This window comes from Rhinoraja longicauda, chromosome 40, assembly GCF_053455715.1.
Source record: "Rhinoraja longicauda isolate Sanriku21f chromosome 40, sRhiLon1.1, whole genome shotgun sequence".
NCBI lineage: Eukaryota > Metazoa > Chordata > Chondrichthyes > Rajiformes > Arhynchobatidae > Rhinoraja > Rhinoraja longicauda.
In genome coordinates this window covers 1,678,101-1,693,153 of record NC_135992.1, presented here as the reverse complement: position 1 = coordinate 1,693,153, position 15,053 = coordinate 1,678,101, and the positions used below count along the sequence as shown (strand labels likewise).

Below are 15,053 nucleotides of genomic sequence, written 5' to 3'. Positions count from 1 at the left end.
TGTGTGTGTGTGTGTGTGTGTGTGTTACTGTGTGTGTGTGTGTGTGTGTGTGTTACTGTGTGTGTGTGTGTGTGTGTGTGTGTGTGTGTGTGTGTGTTACTGTGTGTGTGTGTGTGTGTGTGTTACTGTGTGTGTGTGTGTGTGTGTGTGTGTGTGTGTGTGTGTGTGTTACTGTGTGTGTGTGTGTGTTACTGTGTGTGTGTGTGTGTGTGTGTGTGTGTGTGTGTGTGTGTGTGTGTGTGTGTTACTGTGTGTGTGTGTGTGTTACTGTGTGTGTGTGTGTGTGTGTGTGTGTGTGTGGTGTGTGTGTGTGTGTGTGTGTGTGTGTGTGTATGGCTGTATGTGTGGTGTGTGTGTGTCGCGTATAAGAGGGTGGGGGAGGTGTCAGGCACGTCACAGTGAACGGTTTAGCAATAATATAATTCACAGCCTCGGCAAGATCAAAGCACCACTTCCACATTTAATGGTGCTCTCCCTAATTCACCATTTAGTGCTCTCCACTAATATTCTACCTCACCAACACTATCTCTCTCATATAAATCAACCAACTTCATTCTCTCTCACAGAACCATTCCATCTCTCTCTGGCACACTCCATCTCTCTCTCTCTCTTGGGCTGACACGCTCCATCTCTCACTTGCACATTCCATCCTCAATCTGAAGAAGGGTCTCGACCCGAAACGTCACCCATTCCTTCTCTCCAGAGATGCTGCCTGACCTGCTGAGTTACTCCAGCATTTTGTGTCTGTCTGCGTTGATGTAACGTGGCTAATTCAGCCTGGAAATCCTTAGTGCACAACTCTCCCAAGCTGTGACAAGGCCCGGGGTTTCTGCTTCAGTGGTGTTGGTTGAGGAATAATGATTAGCACCAGAGGGAACACCCTGCCTTAGGTTGGACTAATGCTACTTGACCTTTTAATTCAATCAGCAGTTTAGTTTTGTTTTGAGATACAGCGCAGAAACAGGCCCTTCGGCCCGCCGGGTCCGTGCCGCCCAGCGATCCCACACATTAACACGATGATATTTATTCACAAAATGCTGGAGCAACTCAGCAGGTCAGGCAGCATCTCAGGAGAGAAGGGTCTGAAGAAGGGTCTCGACCTGAAAGGTCACCCATTCCTTCTCTCCTGAGATGCTGCCTGACCTGCTGAGTTACTCCAGCATTTTGTAAAAAAATACCTTCGATTTGTACCAGCATCTGCAGTTATTTTCTTCCACACATTAACACTATCTATACACATTAGGAACAATTTACATTTATACAAGGCCAATTAACCTACAAACCTGTATGTCTTGAGAGTGTGGGAGGTACAGTGAAAAGCCTTTGTTGCGTGCTAACCAGCCAGCAGACAGACAGTACATGACTGGGCAGGTAAGCACAATGCTGGGACTTCACATCAAGATCAGTGTCACTCTTGTTCCATCCTGTCCGCATCAGAGGCTGTAAACCCAGTAATTAAAATCATCATTGTTATCAGACCATTAAAAGGTCTCTGGCCTTTACACCTTAGAGATACAGCGCGGAAACAGGTCCTTTGACCCATGGAGTCCGTCCGCTACGACCAGTGGTTACCCCTTACACTAACCCACACCCACCAGGGATCATTTTACCACTTACCAATGAACCTACAAACCTGTACGTCTACGGAATGTGAGAAAACCCACGCAGGTCACGGGCAGAACGTACAAACCCCGCACAGACAGCACCCGTAGTCAGGATCGAACTGGGGTCCCTGGTGCTGTAAGGCAGCAACTCTCCCGCTGCGACACCCCTATAAGCATCCTCCCATAAGCCAGGGTACAACCCTGATCTTCCAACCTACCTCAAAGCGGACATTGAACTTTTCATCTGTAGCTGTGACTCCCTATTCTGCACTTTGGTATTTTTTCTCTTTGCGCTGCCTGCGTAGAAAAGAATGTGTGGAGAGATCAGACTCATCAGCAGCACTGGGAATCGGTGACAGAGCAGGTTCCATGGGCGTGGGGTAGTTCTGATCGTCGACCGGCTGGTGTGTGATTCACATACACACACTCATACACACACACACTCATACACACACACACACTCATACACAAACACACTCATACACACACACACACTCATACACACACACACTCATACACACACACACTCATACACACACACACTCATACACACACACACACTCATACACACACACACTCATACACACACACACACACTCATACACACACACACACTCATACACACACACACTCATACACACACACACTCATACACACACACACTCATACACACACACACTCATACACACACACACACTCATACACACACACACACATACACACACACATACACACACACACACATACACACACACACTCATACACACACTCACACACACACTCATACACACACACACACTCATACACACACACACTCATACACACACTCATACACACACACACACTCATACACACACACACACTCATACACACACACACACACTCATACACACACACACACACTCATACACACACACACACTCATACACACACACACTCACACTCATACACACACTCATACACACACACACTCATACACACACACACTCATACACACACACTCATACACACACACACATACTCATACAGACACACTCATAGGCACACACACTCATTCACACACATACACTCAAACACACAACAGACTCGCACACACTCACGCACTCACACATGCACACACAAACAACACCCATACACACATATTCACACGCATATATACACACTCATACGCACACTCAAATACACACATTCACACACATACACCAACACACTCTCACATACAATTCCACACACATTCACACTCAAAGATATACTCTCACACCCGCACACACACACACGCACACACACACACACACACACACATGCACAACACTCTAAAAGCAGCCTCACTGTTTTATAAAGCTGCATCATGGCTTCTTGACTCTTATACTCAATGCTCTGACTGATGGAGTCAAGCATACCACATGCCCTCTTTACCACTGATCTCCACTGGTGTAGCCACGTTTAGAATATTTGCACATAGAGACCTGGTAATGGGCGGGTGGGTTATGAGGAGCTCACAGCCATGCAGGCATGAAGATGGGGCTTTACCCAAGGCCAGGTCCCGTCAGGATGTGATCACAGGGTCATCCTCCCGCGTCAAGTCAAGTTTATTTGCCAAATACACGATGTGCAGTGAAATGAAAGTGGCAATGCCTGCGGATTGTGCACAAAAAGAATTACAGTTACAGCATATAAATAAGTTAATAAGTTACTATAGTGTAGACAAAAATTTAGTCTCTGGAGTTATAAAAGTTGACAGTCCTGATGGCCTGTGGGAAGAAGCTCCGTCTCATCCTCTCCGTTTTCACAGCGTGACAGCGGAGGCGTTTGCCTGATCGTAGCATCTGGAACAGTCCGTTACTGGGGTGGCAGGGGTCCCTCATGATCTTACTTGCTCTGGATCTGCACCTCCTGATGTATAGGTCCTGCAGGGGGACGAGTGTAGTTCCCATGGTGCGTTCTGCCGAACGCACTACTCTCTGCAGGGCCATCCTGTCCTGGGCAGAGCTGTTCCCAAACCAGACTGTAATGTTGCCGGACAGGATGCTCTCTACAGCCCCAGAGTAGAAGCAATGAAGGATCCTCAGAGACACTCTGAATTTCCTCAGCTGTCTAAGGTGGTAAAGGCGCTGCTTTGCCTTACCCACCAGTGCGGCAATGTGCGTTGCCCACGTCAGATCCTCTTTGATGTGGACTCCCAAGTATTTAAAACTGCTCACCCTATCCACAGTAGACCCATTTATTTCCAGTGGCATGTACGTCCTTGGATGTTTAGCCCTTCTAAAGTCCACAATCAGCTCCTTTGTTTTAGTGACATTCAAGAGGAGGCTATTGTCCTGACACCAGAGTGCCAGATCAGCCACCTCCTCCAGGTAGGCCTTCTCATCGTTGTTGGAGATCCGGCCCACCACCACAGTGTCATCAGCAAACTTGATGATGGAGTTTGAGCTGAACCTGGCCACACATTCATGTGTGTACAGGGAGTACAGTAGGGGGCTAAGGACGCAACCCTGGGGGGATCCTAAGTTCAGGGTGAGGGAGCTAGATGTGTGTTCCCCCATCCTGATCACTTGGGGCCTGGCCGTGAGAAAGTCCAGGACCCAGGCACACAGAGGGGTGCTAAGCCCCAGTTCCAGCAGCTTCTCAGCCAGTCTGCTGGGGACTATTGTGTTGAATGCTGAACTAAAGTCAATGAACAGCATCCTCACATAGCCCCCCTTCTGGCTGTCCAGATGAGAGAGAGCGGTGTGCAGAACCTGGGAGACCGCATCATCCGTGGACCTGTTCGGACGGTATGCGAACTGTAGCTAAACTGAAACCGGAGCACCCGGAGGAAAGCCACAGAGAGAACATTGCAAACTCCACACAGAGAACGCCCGAGGACAGGATCGAACCGGGGTCTCTGGCGCCGTGAGGCACCGGCTCTACCCAATGGCTATGGATTCTGCAGCTGGGAATCCCGATACAACCGATCCCGATCCATCACCCAGCTGGCAAAGATCACTCTGATGGTAAATGCCTTACGGTGGCACGGTGGCACGGTGGCGCAACGGTAGATTTGCTGCCTTACAGCGTCAGTGACACAGGTTTGATCCTGACTACGGGTGCTGTCTGTACAGAGTGTGTGCGTTCTCCCCGTGATCTGCGTGGGTTTTCTCCAGGCGCTCTGGTTTCCTCCCACACTCCAAAGACGTTCAGGATTATAGATTGTCCCTAGTGTGTAGGATAGTGCTAGTTTAGTTTAGCTTAACTTAGTTTAGTTTAGTTTCGAGATACAGCGTGAGAACAGGTTCTTCGGCCCACCGGGTCCATGCTAACCAGCGATCCCCGCACACTAACACGATTCTACACACTAGGAACAATTTACAATTTTACCAAAGCCAATTAACTTACAAACCTGTACGTCTTTGGAGTGTGGGAGGAAACCGGAGCACCCAGAGAAAACCCATGCGGAGAACGTACAAACTCCATACAGTTTGTCTGTAGTTAGTCCGTAGTCAGGATTGAACCCGGGTCTCTGGCGCTGTGAGGCAGCAACTAAACCGCTGCGCCACAGTGCCGCTGATCGGCACAGACACGATGGGCCGAAGGGCCAGTTTCCGTACCGTACCTCTAAAATCTGAGTTCAGTTCAGTTTAGTTTAGTTTAGTTTCTTGTCACATGTACAGTGAAAAGCTTTTGTTGCGTGCTATCCAGTGAGCAGAAAGACAATACATGATTACAATCGATCCATTTACAGTGTACAGATACATGTTAAGGGAATAACGTTTAGTGCAAGGTAAAGCCAGCACAGTCCGGTCAAGGATAGTCGAGGGTCACCAATAAGGCGGATAGTAGTTCAGCACTGCTCTCTGGTTGTGGTGAGATGATTCAGTTGTGGCCCGTTCCTTCTCTCCAGAGATGCTGCCTGTCCCAGATGCTGAGTTTCCCCAGTGTGTTGTGTCTATCTAATGTCTGACACCTTCACTGAGCTGCGGTTTGCCTTCTCTCCCCAGGGATGTCTCATTTCCTGGACTGGTTCGTCCCGCTCTACCTGATGATCTCCATCCTGATCCTGGTCGGTTTCGGCGCCTGCATTTACTACTTCGAGCCCGGCCTGCAGGAGGCGCACAAGTGGCGATCGCAGCGTCCCGTCAACGACAGGGAGGGCCGCAAGGCCCTCGTGACCCGCGACAACCTGGGCTTCCGACCGCCGGACGTCTGAGGGCCCCAGCGATCGACCCCCCCTCCACCGACATCATCACCCAGCCCCCAACACCAGGCACCACCCCCGGTAAAGCAATCCTCAGGCTGGTCAACCATTAAACAGGCCAGTACTGTTTACTTTTTGTGTAGGAAGGAACTGCAGGCGCTGGCTTAAATCGAAGATAGACACAAAATGCTGGAGTAACTCAGCGGGTCAGGCAGCATCTTGGGAAAGAAGGAATGGGTGACGTTTCGGGTCGAGACCCTTCTTCAGACTTTTACTTTTTATTCGGTAAAGCTAAGGTGAGAGGGGCAAAGTTTAAAGGAGGTGTACAGAGCAATTTTCTTTTTACACAGAGTTGCAATGCCTGGGGTGGTGAAGGCAGATGCAACGGTGGCAGTTGAGAGGCTTTTGGATAGTTTTGTTTTAGTTTAGTTTAGTTCAGAGATGCAGCGTGGAAACAGGCCCACCGAGCCCACACCGTGGAATTCATTGCCAAAGACGGCTTGTGGAGGCCAAGTCAGTGGATATTTGTAAGGCAGAGATTTACAGATTCTTGATCAGTACGGGTGTCAGGCGTTTACGGGGAGAAGGCAGGAGAATGGGGTTGAGAGGGAAAGATAGATTCAATAGCAGATGTTCATTAAGCAGAATAGATTTGGTGAGCTGAATGGCATAATTCTGCTCCAACAACATGTGAACTAATGAACTTAGAAAGAAAGGGCTCGACCCGAAACGTCACCTGTTCCTTGTCTGACCTGCTGAGTTACACAAGCTTTTAGTGTCTGTCTTCAACTCTTAGGGGCACCTTGTTGTGAGCCCACAGTCTGGGGTTCACACAGACCAAGGCCGTGGTGACATCCTCCTTTGTACACCCTTCTTGCAAGCAGTGCGATCAATCTGTGGAGTGGCTGGAAGAAAAGAACATTGCTTTTAATAACATACCCCGAGAAAAAAACCTATTAAAATAATGCTCTTAAGAACTCACCCTCGGAAAGAAATCTATTAAAATAATTCATCCGAGGTCAAACCCATTTTGTTTTAGATTGCTGCTGTAAAAGCTGCCTCACACTCTGGGGGACTGGGCTCAATAAACCTTGCCGTGATGCCTTCTGCCGTGGAGATTTCAGTGCAAGTGATAAACGAAGGGAAGATAACGCAATGTCTCCATTACATGATTTGTTGGGTAGTTGTTAAGTTCAGTTTAGTTTATGGTCACATGTACCGAGGTACAGTGAAAAGCTTTTGTTGCGTGCTATTCAGACAGCAGATAGACAATACATGATTACAATCGAGCCGTCCACAGTGTACAGATACATACGATACGATAGAACTTCATCTATATACTAAAACGCTCGTTTGTTATCTTGTTTGTGACTGAACCTCAGCCAAAACGGTACACGATAGCGCGGCAATTTTAGGCCCACCTTACTCACCGTTGTCACTTTAGTGATAATGCAAGTAGTTTTATTGAAATCGGTGTTATCTTTTTTAAGTTATTCACATTTTTATGTTTAAAAGGAGGGGAGGGGGAGGGGAGGAGGGAGGGAGGGAGAAAGGGGGGGAGTGGGGGAGAGGGGAGAGGGGAGGGGGGGAAGGAGGGGAGCAACAATTTTAGGCCCACCTTACTCACCGTTGTCACTTTAGTGATAATGCAAGTAGTTTTATTGAAATCGGTGTTATCTTTTTTAAGTTATTCACATTTTTATGTTTAAAAGGAGGGGAGGGGGAGGGGAGGAGGGAGGGAGGGAGAAAGGGGGGGAGTGGGGGAGAGGGGAGAGGGGAGGGGGGGAAGGAGGGGAAGGGGAGGGGGAGGGGAGAGGGGGGAGGGAAGAGGGGAATGGGGGAGGAGAGGGTGCTGCACCAATGCAGGAGAGGTTTGGGCCCAACGGGTCCACTTGGTCTATTTAGAACTAAAAAGTAAAAGTGGCACGGTGGCGCAGCGGTAGAGTTGCTGCCTTACAGCGCTAGTGACCCGGGTTTGATCCTGACTACGGTTGCCGTCTCTACGGAATTTGTACGTTCTCCCTGAGATCTGCGTGGGTTTTCTCCGGGTGCTCCGGTTTCCTCCCACACTCCAAAGATGTACAGGTTCGTGGGCTAATTGGCTTGGTATAAATGCAAATTGTCCCTAGTGTGTATGGGATAGTGTCAGTGTGCGGGGATCGTAGGTCGGTGCGGACTCGGTGGGCCGAAGGGCCTGTTTCTGCGCTGTGTCTCTAAACTAAATTTATCCCAGGAGGGAAATTGACCGGTCATAAAACAGTCGTAAACGCAAAATACATGAAACATGAAATTAAAGTGATGAGTGGAAAGGATTGGGGGATGTGAAACGATTGGGGGGGGGGGGGAGGGGGGGAGGGGGTGAGGGGAGTCAGTCTCAGTCTACCCCATGACAGAAGGGGGAGGAGTTGTACAGTTTGATAGCCACAGGGAAGAAGGATCTCCTGTGGCGTTCTGTGCTGCATCTTGCTGGGACCAGTCTGTTGCTGAAGGTGCTCCTCAGGTTGGCCAGTGGGTCATGGAGGGGGGAGGTGTAGTGTCCAGGATGCCCCACAGTTTGAGGAGCATCCTCCCCTCCAAGGGTAAGGGAGATGATAAGTGAGTAACGTTCAGTGCGAGGTAAAGCCAGTAAAGTCCTATCAAAGATAGCCCGAGGGTTGTCAGTGAGATAGATAGTAGTTCAGCACTGCTCTCTGGTTGTGGTTGGATGGTTCAGTTGCCTGGTACCAGCTGGGAAGAAGCTGTCCCTGAATCTGGAGGTGTGCGTTTCCACACTTCTGTACCTTTTGCCCGAAGGGAGAGGGAAGAGGGAGTGGCCGGGGTGAGACTGGTCCTTGATTATGCTGCTGGCCTTGCCGATGCAGCGTGAGGTATAACTGGAGTTGTTTATACCTCATGCTGATTCATACCCCTTGTAGCCCAGCCTTCCTGCACCAATCTGTCACCCTGCTCCAGAAGCTGCCATTCACTGGGGAAATCTTCTCCTCTCTCCCATCAGGCAAGAGGAACAGAAGTGTGACGTCGCACACCTCCAAATTCAGGGGCATTGTCACCTTCCCCTCAGCTAACAATGAACCATTCGGCATTTCCTTACCATTGTCTGCCTTGATCTGTCCTTTTCACACCTTCCCCTTCCATATCTCTAGACTCCCTCTCCCCTGACTCTCAGTCTGAAGAAGGGTCTCGACCCGAAGCGTCGCCCATTCCTTCTCCCCAGAGATGCTGCCTGACCCGCTGAGTTACTCCAGTATTTTGTGTCTACCTTCACAATTGCTTCCCAGCTGTTTTAACGGGCAACTGAACCATCCTACCAGCAGCTGGAGAGTGGTCCTGACCTCCCTTCTATCTCTGAGACCCTTGGACAATCTTTAATCGGACTTTATCTTGTCCTAAACATTATTCCCTTTATCATGTTTCTGCATACTGTGGATGGCTTGATTGTAATCATGTATAGTCTTTTCGTTAACGCAAAAGCACACAAAAATAAAGCTTTTCTCTGTACCTCGGTACATGTGACAATAATAAACCGAATTGAGATTTACTTGATGCTAATCCAACTAACCAAAGATGTTGGAGGATCATTGTGGGATAAATGAGGCCCTGGTCAGACCTCATTTGGAGCATTGTGAGCAATGCTGGGCACCACGTCTGAGGAAGGATGTGCTGGCTCTGGAGAGGGTCCAGAGGAGGTTTACAAGAACGATCCCAGGAATGAGTGGGTTAACACGTGATGAGCGTTTGTTGGCACTGGGCCTGTACTCGCTGGAGTTTAGAAGGATGAGGGGGGACCTCATTGAAGCGTACAGAGTAGTGAAAGGCCTGGATAGAGTGGATGTGGAGAGGATGTTTCCACCAATGAGAGGCCACAGCCTCAGAATAAAAGGACGTGCCTTTAGAAATGAGATGAGGAGGACCACTTTAACCAGAGGGTGGTGAATCTGTGGAACTCATTGCCACAGACGGCTGTGGAGGCCAAGTCAGTGGATTGACAGATTCTTCATTAGTACGAGTGTCAGAGGTTATGGGGTGAAGGCAGGAGAATGGGGTTGAAAGGGAAAGATAGATCAGCCATGATTGAATGGCGGAGTAGAGTTGATGGGCCGAATGGCCTAATTCTGTTCCTATCACCTTGGAACCTATGAACTCATGAAGTGGGAGTAGCTCAGCGAGGCACATTGGTCAGCATGGACAAGTTGGGCTGAAGGGCCTGCTGTCGTGCTGTGTAGCTCCGTGACTCTGTGACTCCCTCCTCTCCCACACCCCCTCACCCTAGAACTCCCTGAGATAGATCAGCCACAATTGAATGAAGACTTGATGGATCGAATGGCCTCATTCTGCTCCTGTAACCTATGAACTTATGATCTTTTTTGCAGGTCTGAGCGAGAGTCCAGGACCTGGTGTGGATTTACCTTGGTTCACAAACTATCCTGGACTGACTGTGACCTCTGGCTGGAGTTACTCAGCGGGTCAGGCAGCATCTGTGGAGAGAAGGGATGGGCGACGTTTCAGGTCGAGACCCTTCTTCAGACTGATGTCAGGGGAGGGGATGGGGCCCCGCCCACTCGGGCCCCGGCCGCGCAGCCCCTCCCGCTCAAGTCCCGCCCACTCAAACCACACCCGCTCAAGTCACGCCCATTCAAGCCCCGCCCACTCAAGCCCCGCCTGCTCACGCCACACCCGCTCAAGCCCCCCCATTCAAGCCAGGCCCGCTCAAGCCCCGCCCACTCAAGCCACGTCCGCTCAAGCCCGGCCCACTCAACACACAATCCCCGCCCACTCAAGTCCCGCCCACTCAAGTCCCGCCCACTCACGCCCCGCCCACTCAAGCCCCGCCCACTCTCCTGACATCAGTCTGAAGAAGGGTCTCGACCCGAAACGTCACCCATTCCTTCTCTCCAGAGATGCTGCCTGGCCCGCTGAGTTGTTCCAGCATTTTGTGTCGACCTTCGATTTAATCCAGCATCTGCAGTTATTTTCCTACACATTACCCCAAGCTATTCACACAAAGACAAATCAAAGATGCCTCTCGTGATGTACCCAAAATAAACTCATGTTAGACCCAAAATGCTGGAGTGACTCAGTTAAAGGAATGGGTGACGTTTCGGGTTGAGACCCTTCTTCATACTTCGGTATAAGCAGTCTGATGAAGGATCTCGACCTGAAACGTCACCCATTCCTTATCTCCAGAGATGCTGGCTGACCTGCTGAGTTACTCCAGCATTTTGTGGCCATCGTTGGTGCAAACCAGATTCTGCAGTTCCTTCCCACAGATTCTGCAATAAACTCATCTATTCTCATAATCTCAGTTATGCATCATTCCCCCGTCTGAAGAAGGGTCTCGACGTGAAACGTCACCCATCCCTTCTCTCCAGAGATGCTGCCTGACCCGCTGAGTTACGGCAGCATTTTGTGGCCATCTTCGGTATAGACCAGCATCTGCAGTTCCTTCCTACATCTTCCCTATACTTAATCCCAATCTTAATCAAGACACTCAACACTATCCCGGCAAACTCCAATCCTTTCATTCCGTGAAAGATTGCAATGGAAATCCACCTCTGGGGTGACGGTGAATAATTTAGCACAAGTCTTCGTATGCTGCAAGATCAAAAGAGAACAATGTTTAACAGATTCTGCTCCTTGATACATCATTCGTTGACTGCCCACCCAACCAAGCCGCTAGATGCCCTTCCATCCACTACGTAACCCCACTGGTACATTGCATGTTATCTCTCATAGACACAAAAAGTTGGAGTAACTCAGCGGGTCAGGCAGCATCTCTGGAGAGACGGAATAGGTGACGTTTCGGGTTGAGACCCTTCTCGACCCGAAACGTCACCCATTCCTTCTCTCCAGAGATGTTGCCTGACCCGCTGAGTTACTCCAACTTTTTGTGTCTATCTTCGGTTTAAACCGGCATCTGCGGTTCCTTCTAACATATGTTATGGCTTCGTGCTTTAAGACTTTGCCAAGTGCAATATTGAAACCTATAGTTTGTTCGATGCATCAGGCAGCAGTGAATACATAACTGTGAAGAACATTTACTTAATCTGCATTTATTCATAATCTGTAAGAATATATCTTCCTGTTTGTGAAAGATAATCAGGAGACAACATTTAAGCAAAAGTCTTAAAAATAAAACAGTTGTAATTTCTGGCTCTTTTGCCTTTCATTCTCATTCTGTAAAAACCTACAGATACACAAAGGGGTATCACGGTGGTGCAGCAGTAGAGCTGCTGCCTTACAGTGCCAGAGACCCAGGTGCGATCCCAAATACGGGTGCTGTCTGTAATGAGTTTGTACGTTCTTCCTGTGACCTGCGCGGGTTTTCTCTGGGTTCTCTAGTTTCCTTCCACACTTATAACCATATAACCATATAACAATTACAGCACGGAAACAGGCCCGTTCGGCCCTACCAGTCCACGCCGACCACTTAAAAAATGTACAGGTTTGTAGGTTAATTGGCTTCGGTAAAAATTGTAAATTGTCCCTCGTGTGTGTAGGATAGTGCTAGTGTGCGGGGATCGCTGGTTGGCACGGACTCGATGGGCCTGTTTCCGCGCTGTGCCTCTAAAACTAAAAACGAAAAAAACTAAAACATATTCTTCGTAAGACCCCACACAAAATAAGAGAATGGAAATACAGTTAAACTGAAGAAGGATCAGGCACTTAGTGCAATCCCTTTATTAAGAGTATGAACCATTGATTGCAATGAGTAGCTTAATTAATTGACCTCTGGACAATTCATAGAGAAAATAACAGGAAGGTGCAGACACCTGCAGAGTCCATTAGGTGCAGAGGAACATAAATTTTGTGAGTTGTCTCAATAAAGTGCGCTGACGAAGCAGAACAATAAGATTTGCAACCTTACCCTTGTCCAAAGAAATCTCTCCGCGAACTGTACAGTTGTCCTATAATGTATGTGTCATTGAGACCGTCCATATCCAGATGCTAGATTGAGTTCAGTTTAATTTATTGCCACGTGTTTAGTGAAAAGCTTTTTGTTACGTGCTAACTAGTCAGCAGAAAGACAATACATGATTACAATCGATCCATTTACAGTGCATAGATACATGATAAGGGAACAATGTTTAGTACAAGGTAAAGCCAGCAAAGTCCGATCAACAATAATACGAGGGACATCAAAGAGGTAGATTGTAGTTCAACATGGTCAGGCTTTGAGCATTTAGTTTCTTGTGGATGGAAAGACGTTCCTACACCCTGGCAGTGCCGCTTATCCCATCTGATGAATGGTTCTTAAAGGCCTATTTTTTTTATTGCAAAGAAAGCAAGAAGCAGTAAAAATGTTCCCAGTGTTGGGGGAGTCCAGAACCAGGGGCCACCGTCTTAGAATAAAGGGGAGGCCATTCACCTCACCTTCTGAGGTGAGAAGGAACTTTTTCACCCAGAGAGTTGTGAATTTGTGGAATTCTCTGCCACAGAGGGCAGTGGAGGCCAAATCACTGGATGAATTTGATCAGCCATGATCACAATGAATGGCGGTGCTGGCTCGAAGGGCCTAATGGTCTCCTCCTGCACCTATTTTCTATATTTCTATGTTTCCAGAGAGAAAACAAGAGATATAGACGGTGATATGGAGAGATATAGAGAGATATTGGGTGGCACGGTGGCGCAGCAGTAGAGTTGCTGCCTTACGGCGCTTACAGTGCCAGAGATCCGGGTTCCATCCTGGCTACGGGTGCTGTCTGTGCGGAGTTTGTACGTTCTACTCATGACCTGCGTGGGTTTTCTCCGAGAACTTCGGTTTCCTCCCACACTCCAAAGACGTGCAGGTTTGTAGATTAATTGGCTTGATATAAATGTGAAAATTGCCCCTAGTGTTTGTGGGATAGTGTTAGTGTGCGGGGATCGCTGGTCGGCATGGACTCGGTGGGCCAAAGGGCCTGTTTCCGCGCTGTATCTCCAACCTAAACTAAACTAAATTAGATGAATGAAAGATATGTAAAAAAGTAACGATGATAAAGGAAACATTTGTTACCTGTGGACTCGGTGAAAACCAAGCAAACAATGAGACCCAACAATACAACCGCAGAGACTAGTACTACGACTTGGGCGAGGGGATGCAAGGGTTACTTGAAGTTAGAGAAATCAATGTTCATTCTGCTGGGTTGTAACTGCAGATGCTGGTTTAGAAACATAGAAACATAGAAAATAGGTGCAGGAGTAGGCCATTCGGCCCTTCGAGCCTGCACCGCCATTCAATATGATCATGGCTGATCATCCAACTAAGTATCCCGTACCTGCCTTCTCTCCATACCCCCTGATCCCTTTAGCCACAAGGGCCACATCTAACTCCCTCTTAAATATAGCCAATGAACTGGCCTCAACTACCATCTGTGGCAGAGAATTCCACAGATTCACCACTCTGTGTGAAAAAAAAAGTTCTCATCTCGGTCCTAAAAGAAATCCCCCTTATCCTTAAACTGTGACCCCTTGTTCTGGACTTCCCCAATAACGGGAACAATCTTCCTGCATCTAGCCTGTCCAACCCCTTAAGAATTTTGTAAGTTTCTATAAGATCCCTCCTCAATCTTCTAAGTTCCAGCGAGTTACACCAAAGACAGGCACAAAATGCTGGAGTAACTCAGCGGGTCAGGCAGCATCTCTGCAGAGAAGGAATGGGTGACGTTTCAGGTCGAGACCCTTCTTCAGACTGAATTAGTTTTACTGTTTCACTGTTTGTATGCCTCGTTGGACAGCTTCACCTCAGCTGGCAATGAATCTTGTCCATATACATGGACGTTCACATGGTTAGTAAGTTTGCAGATGGACCAGAATCAGTGCTGTAGTGTACAATGAAGAAGGTCATCTAATTAAACAACAGGATCTAGATAAACTGGGGATGTGGGTCATGTCATGGCAGATGTAATAACTCTAATAAATAATATCAATAAATTAATACAGATATATAGCATGATAGATAGATAGACAGACAGACGGACGGGCGGACGGACGGACAGACAGACAGACAGACAGACAGACAGACAGACAGACAGACAGACAGACAGACAGACAGACAGATAGACAGACAGACAGATAGATAGACAGACAGACAGACAGACAGACAGACAGACAGATAGATAGATAGATAGATAGATAGATAGATAGATAGATAGATAGATAGATAGATAGATAGATAGATAGATAGATAGATAGATAGATAGATAGATAGATAGATAGATAGATAGATAGATAGATAGATAGAGATGGACAGACAGACATAGATAGACAGACAGACAGACAGACAGACAGACAGACAG

At 48.1% G+C, this 15,053-nt stretch overlaps 1 protein-coding gene across 2 annotated transcripts; it reads left to right on the top strand.

The window, feature by feature from the left end:
• Nucleotides 1-5,583: 5,583 nt before the first annotated feature.
• Nucleotides 5,584-14,046, top strand: smim45 (small integral membrane protein 45). 2 transcript variants are annotated; one of them, XM_078430639.1, is made up of 2 exons: nt 5,584-5,859; nt 10,149-14,046. In XM_078430639.1, exon 1 carries the CDS (start codon nt 5,584-5,586, stop codon nt 5,788-5,790), a length of 207 nt encoding a protein of 68 aa, XP_078286765.1. In that variant the 3' UTR covers nt 5,791-5,859; nt 10,149-14,046. The 2 variants fall into 2 exon arrangements, with proteins under 2 accessions (XP_078286765.1, XP_078286766.1); XM_078430640.1 differs by having other exon boundaries at nt 5,584-5,895.
• The last annotated feature ends 1,007 nt before the right edge of the window (nt 14,047-15,053 follow it).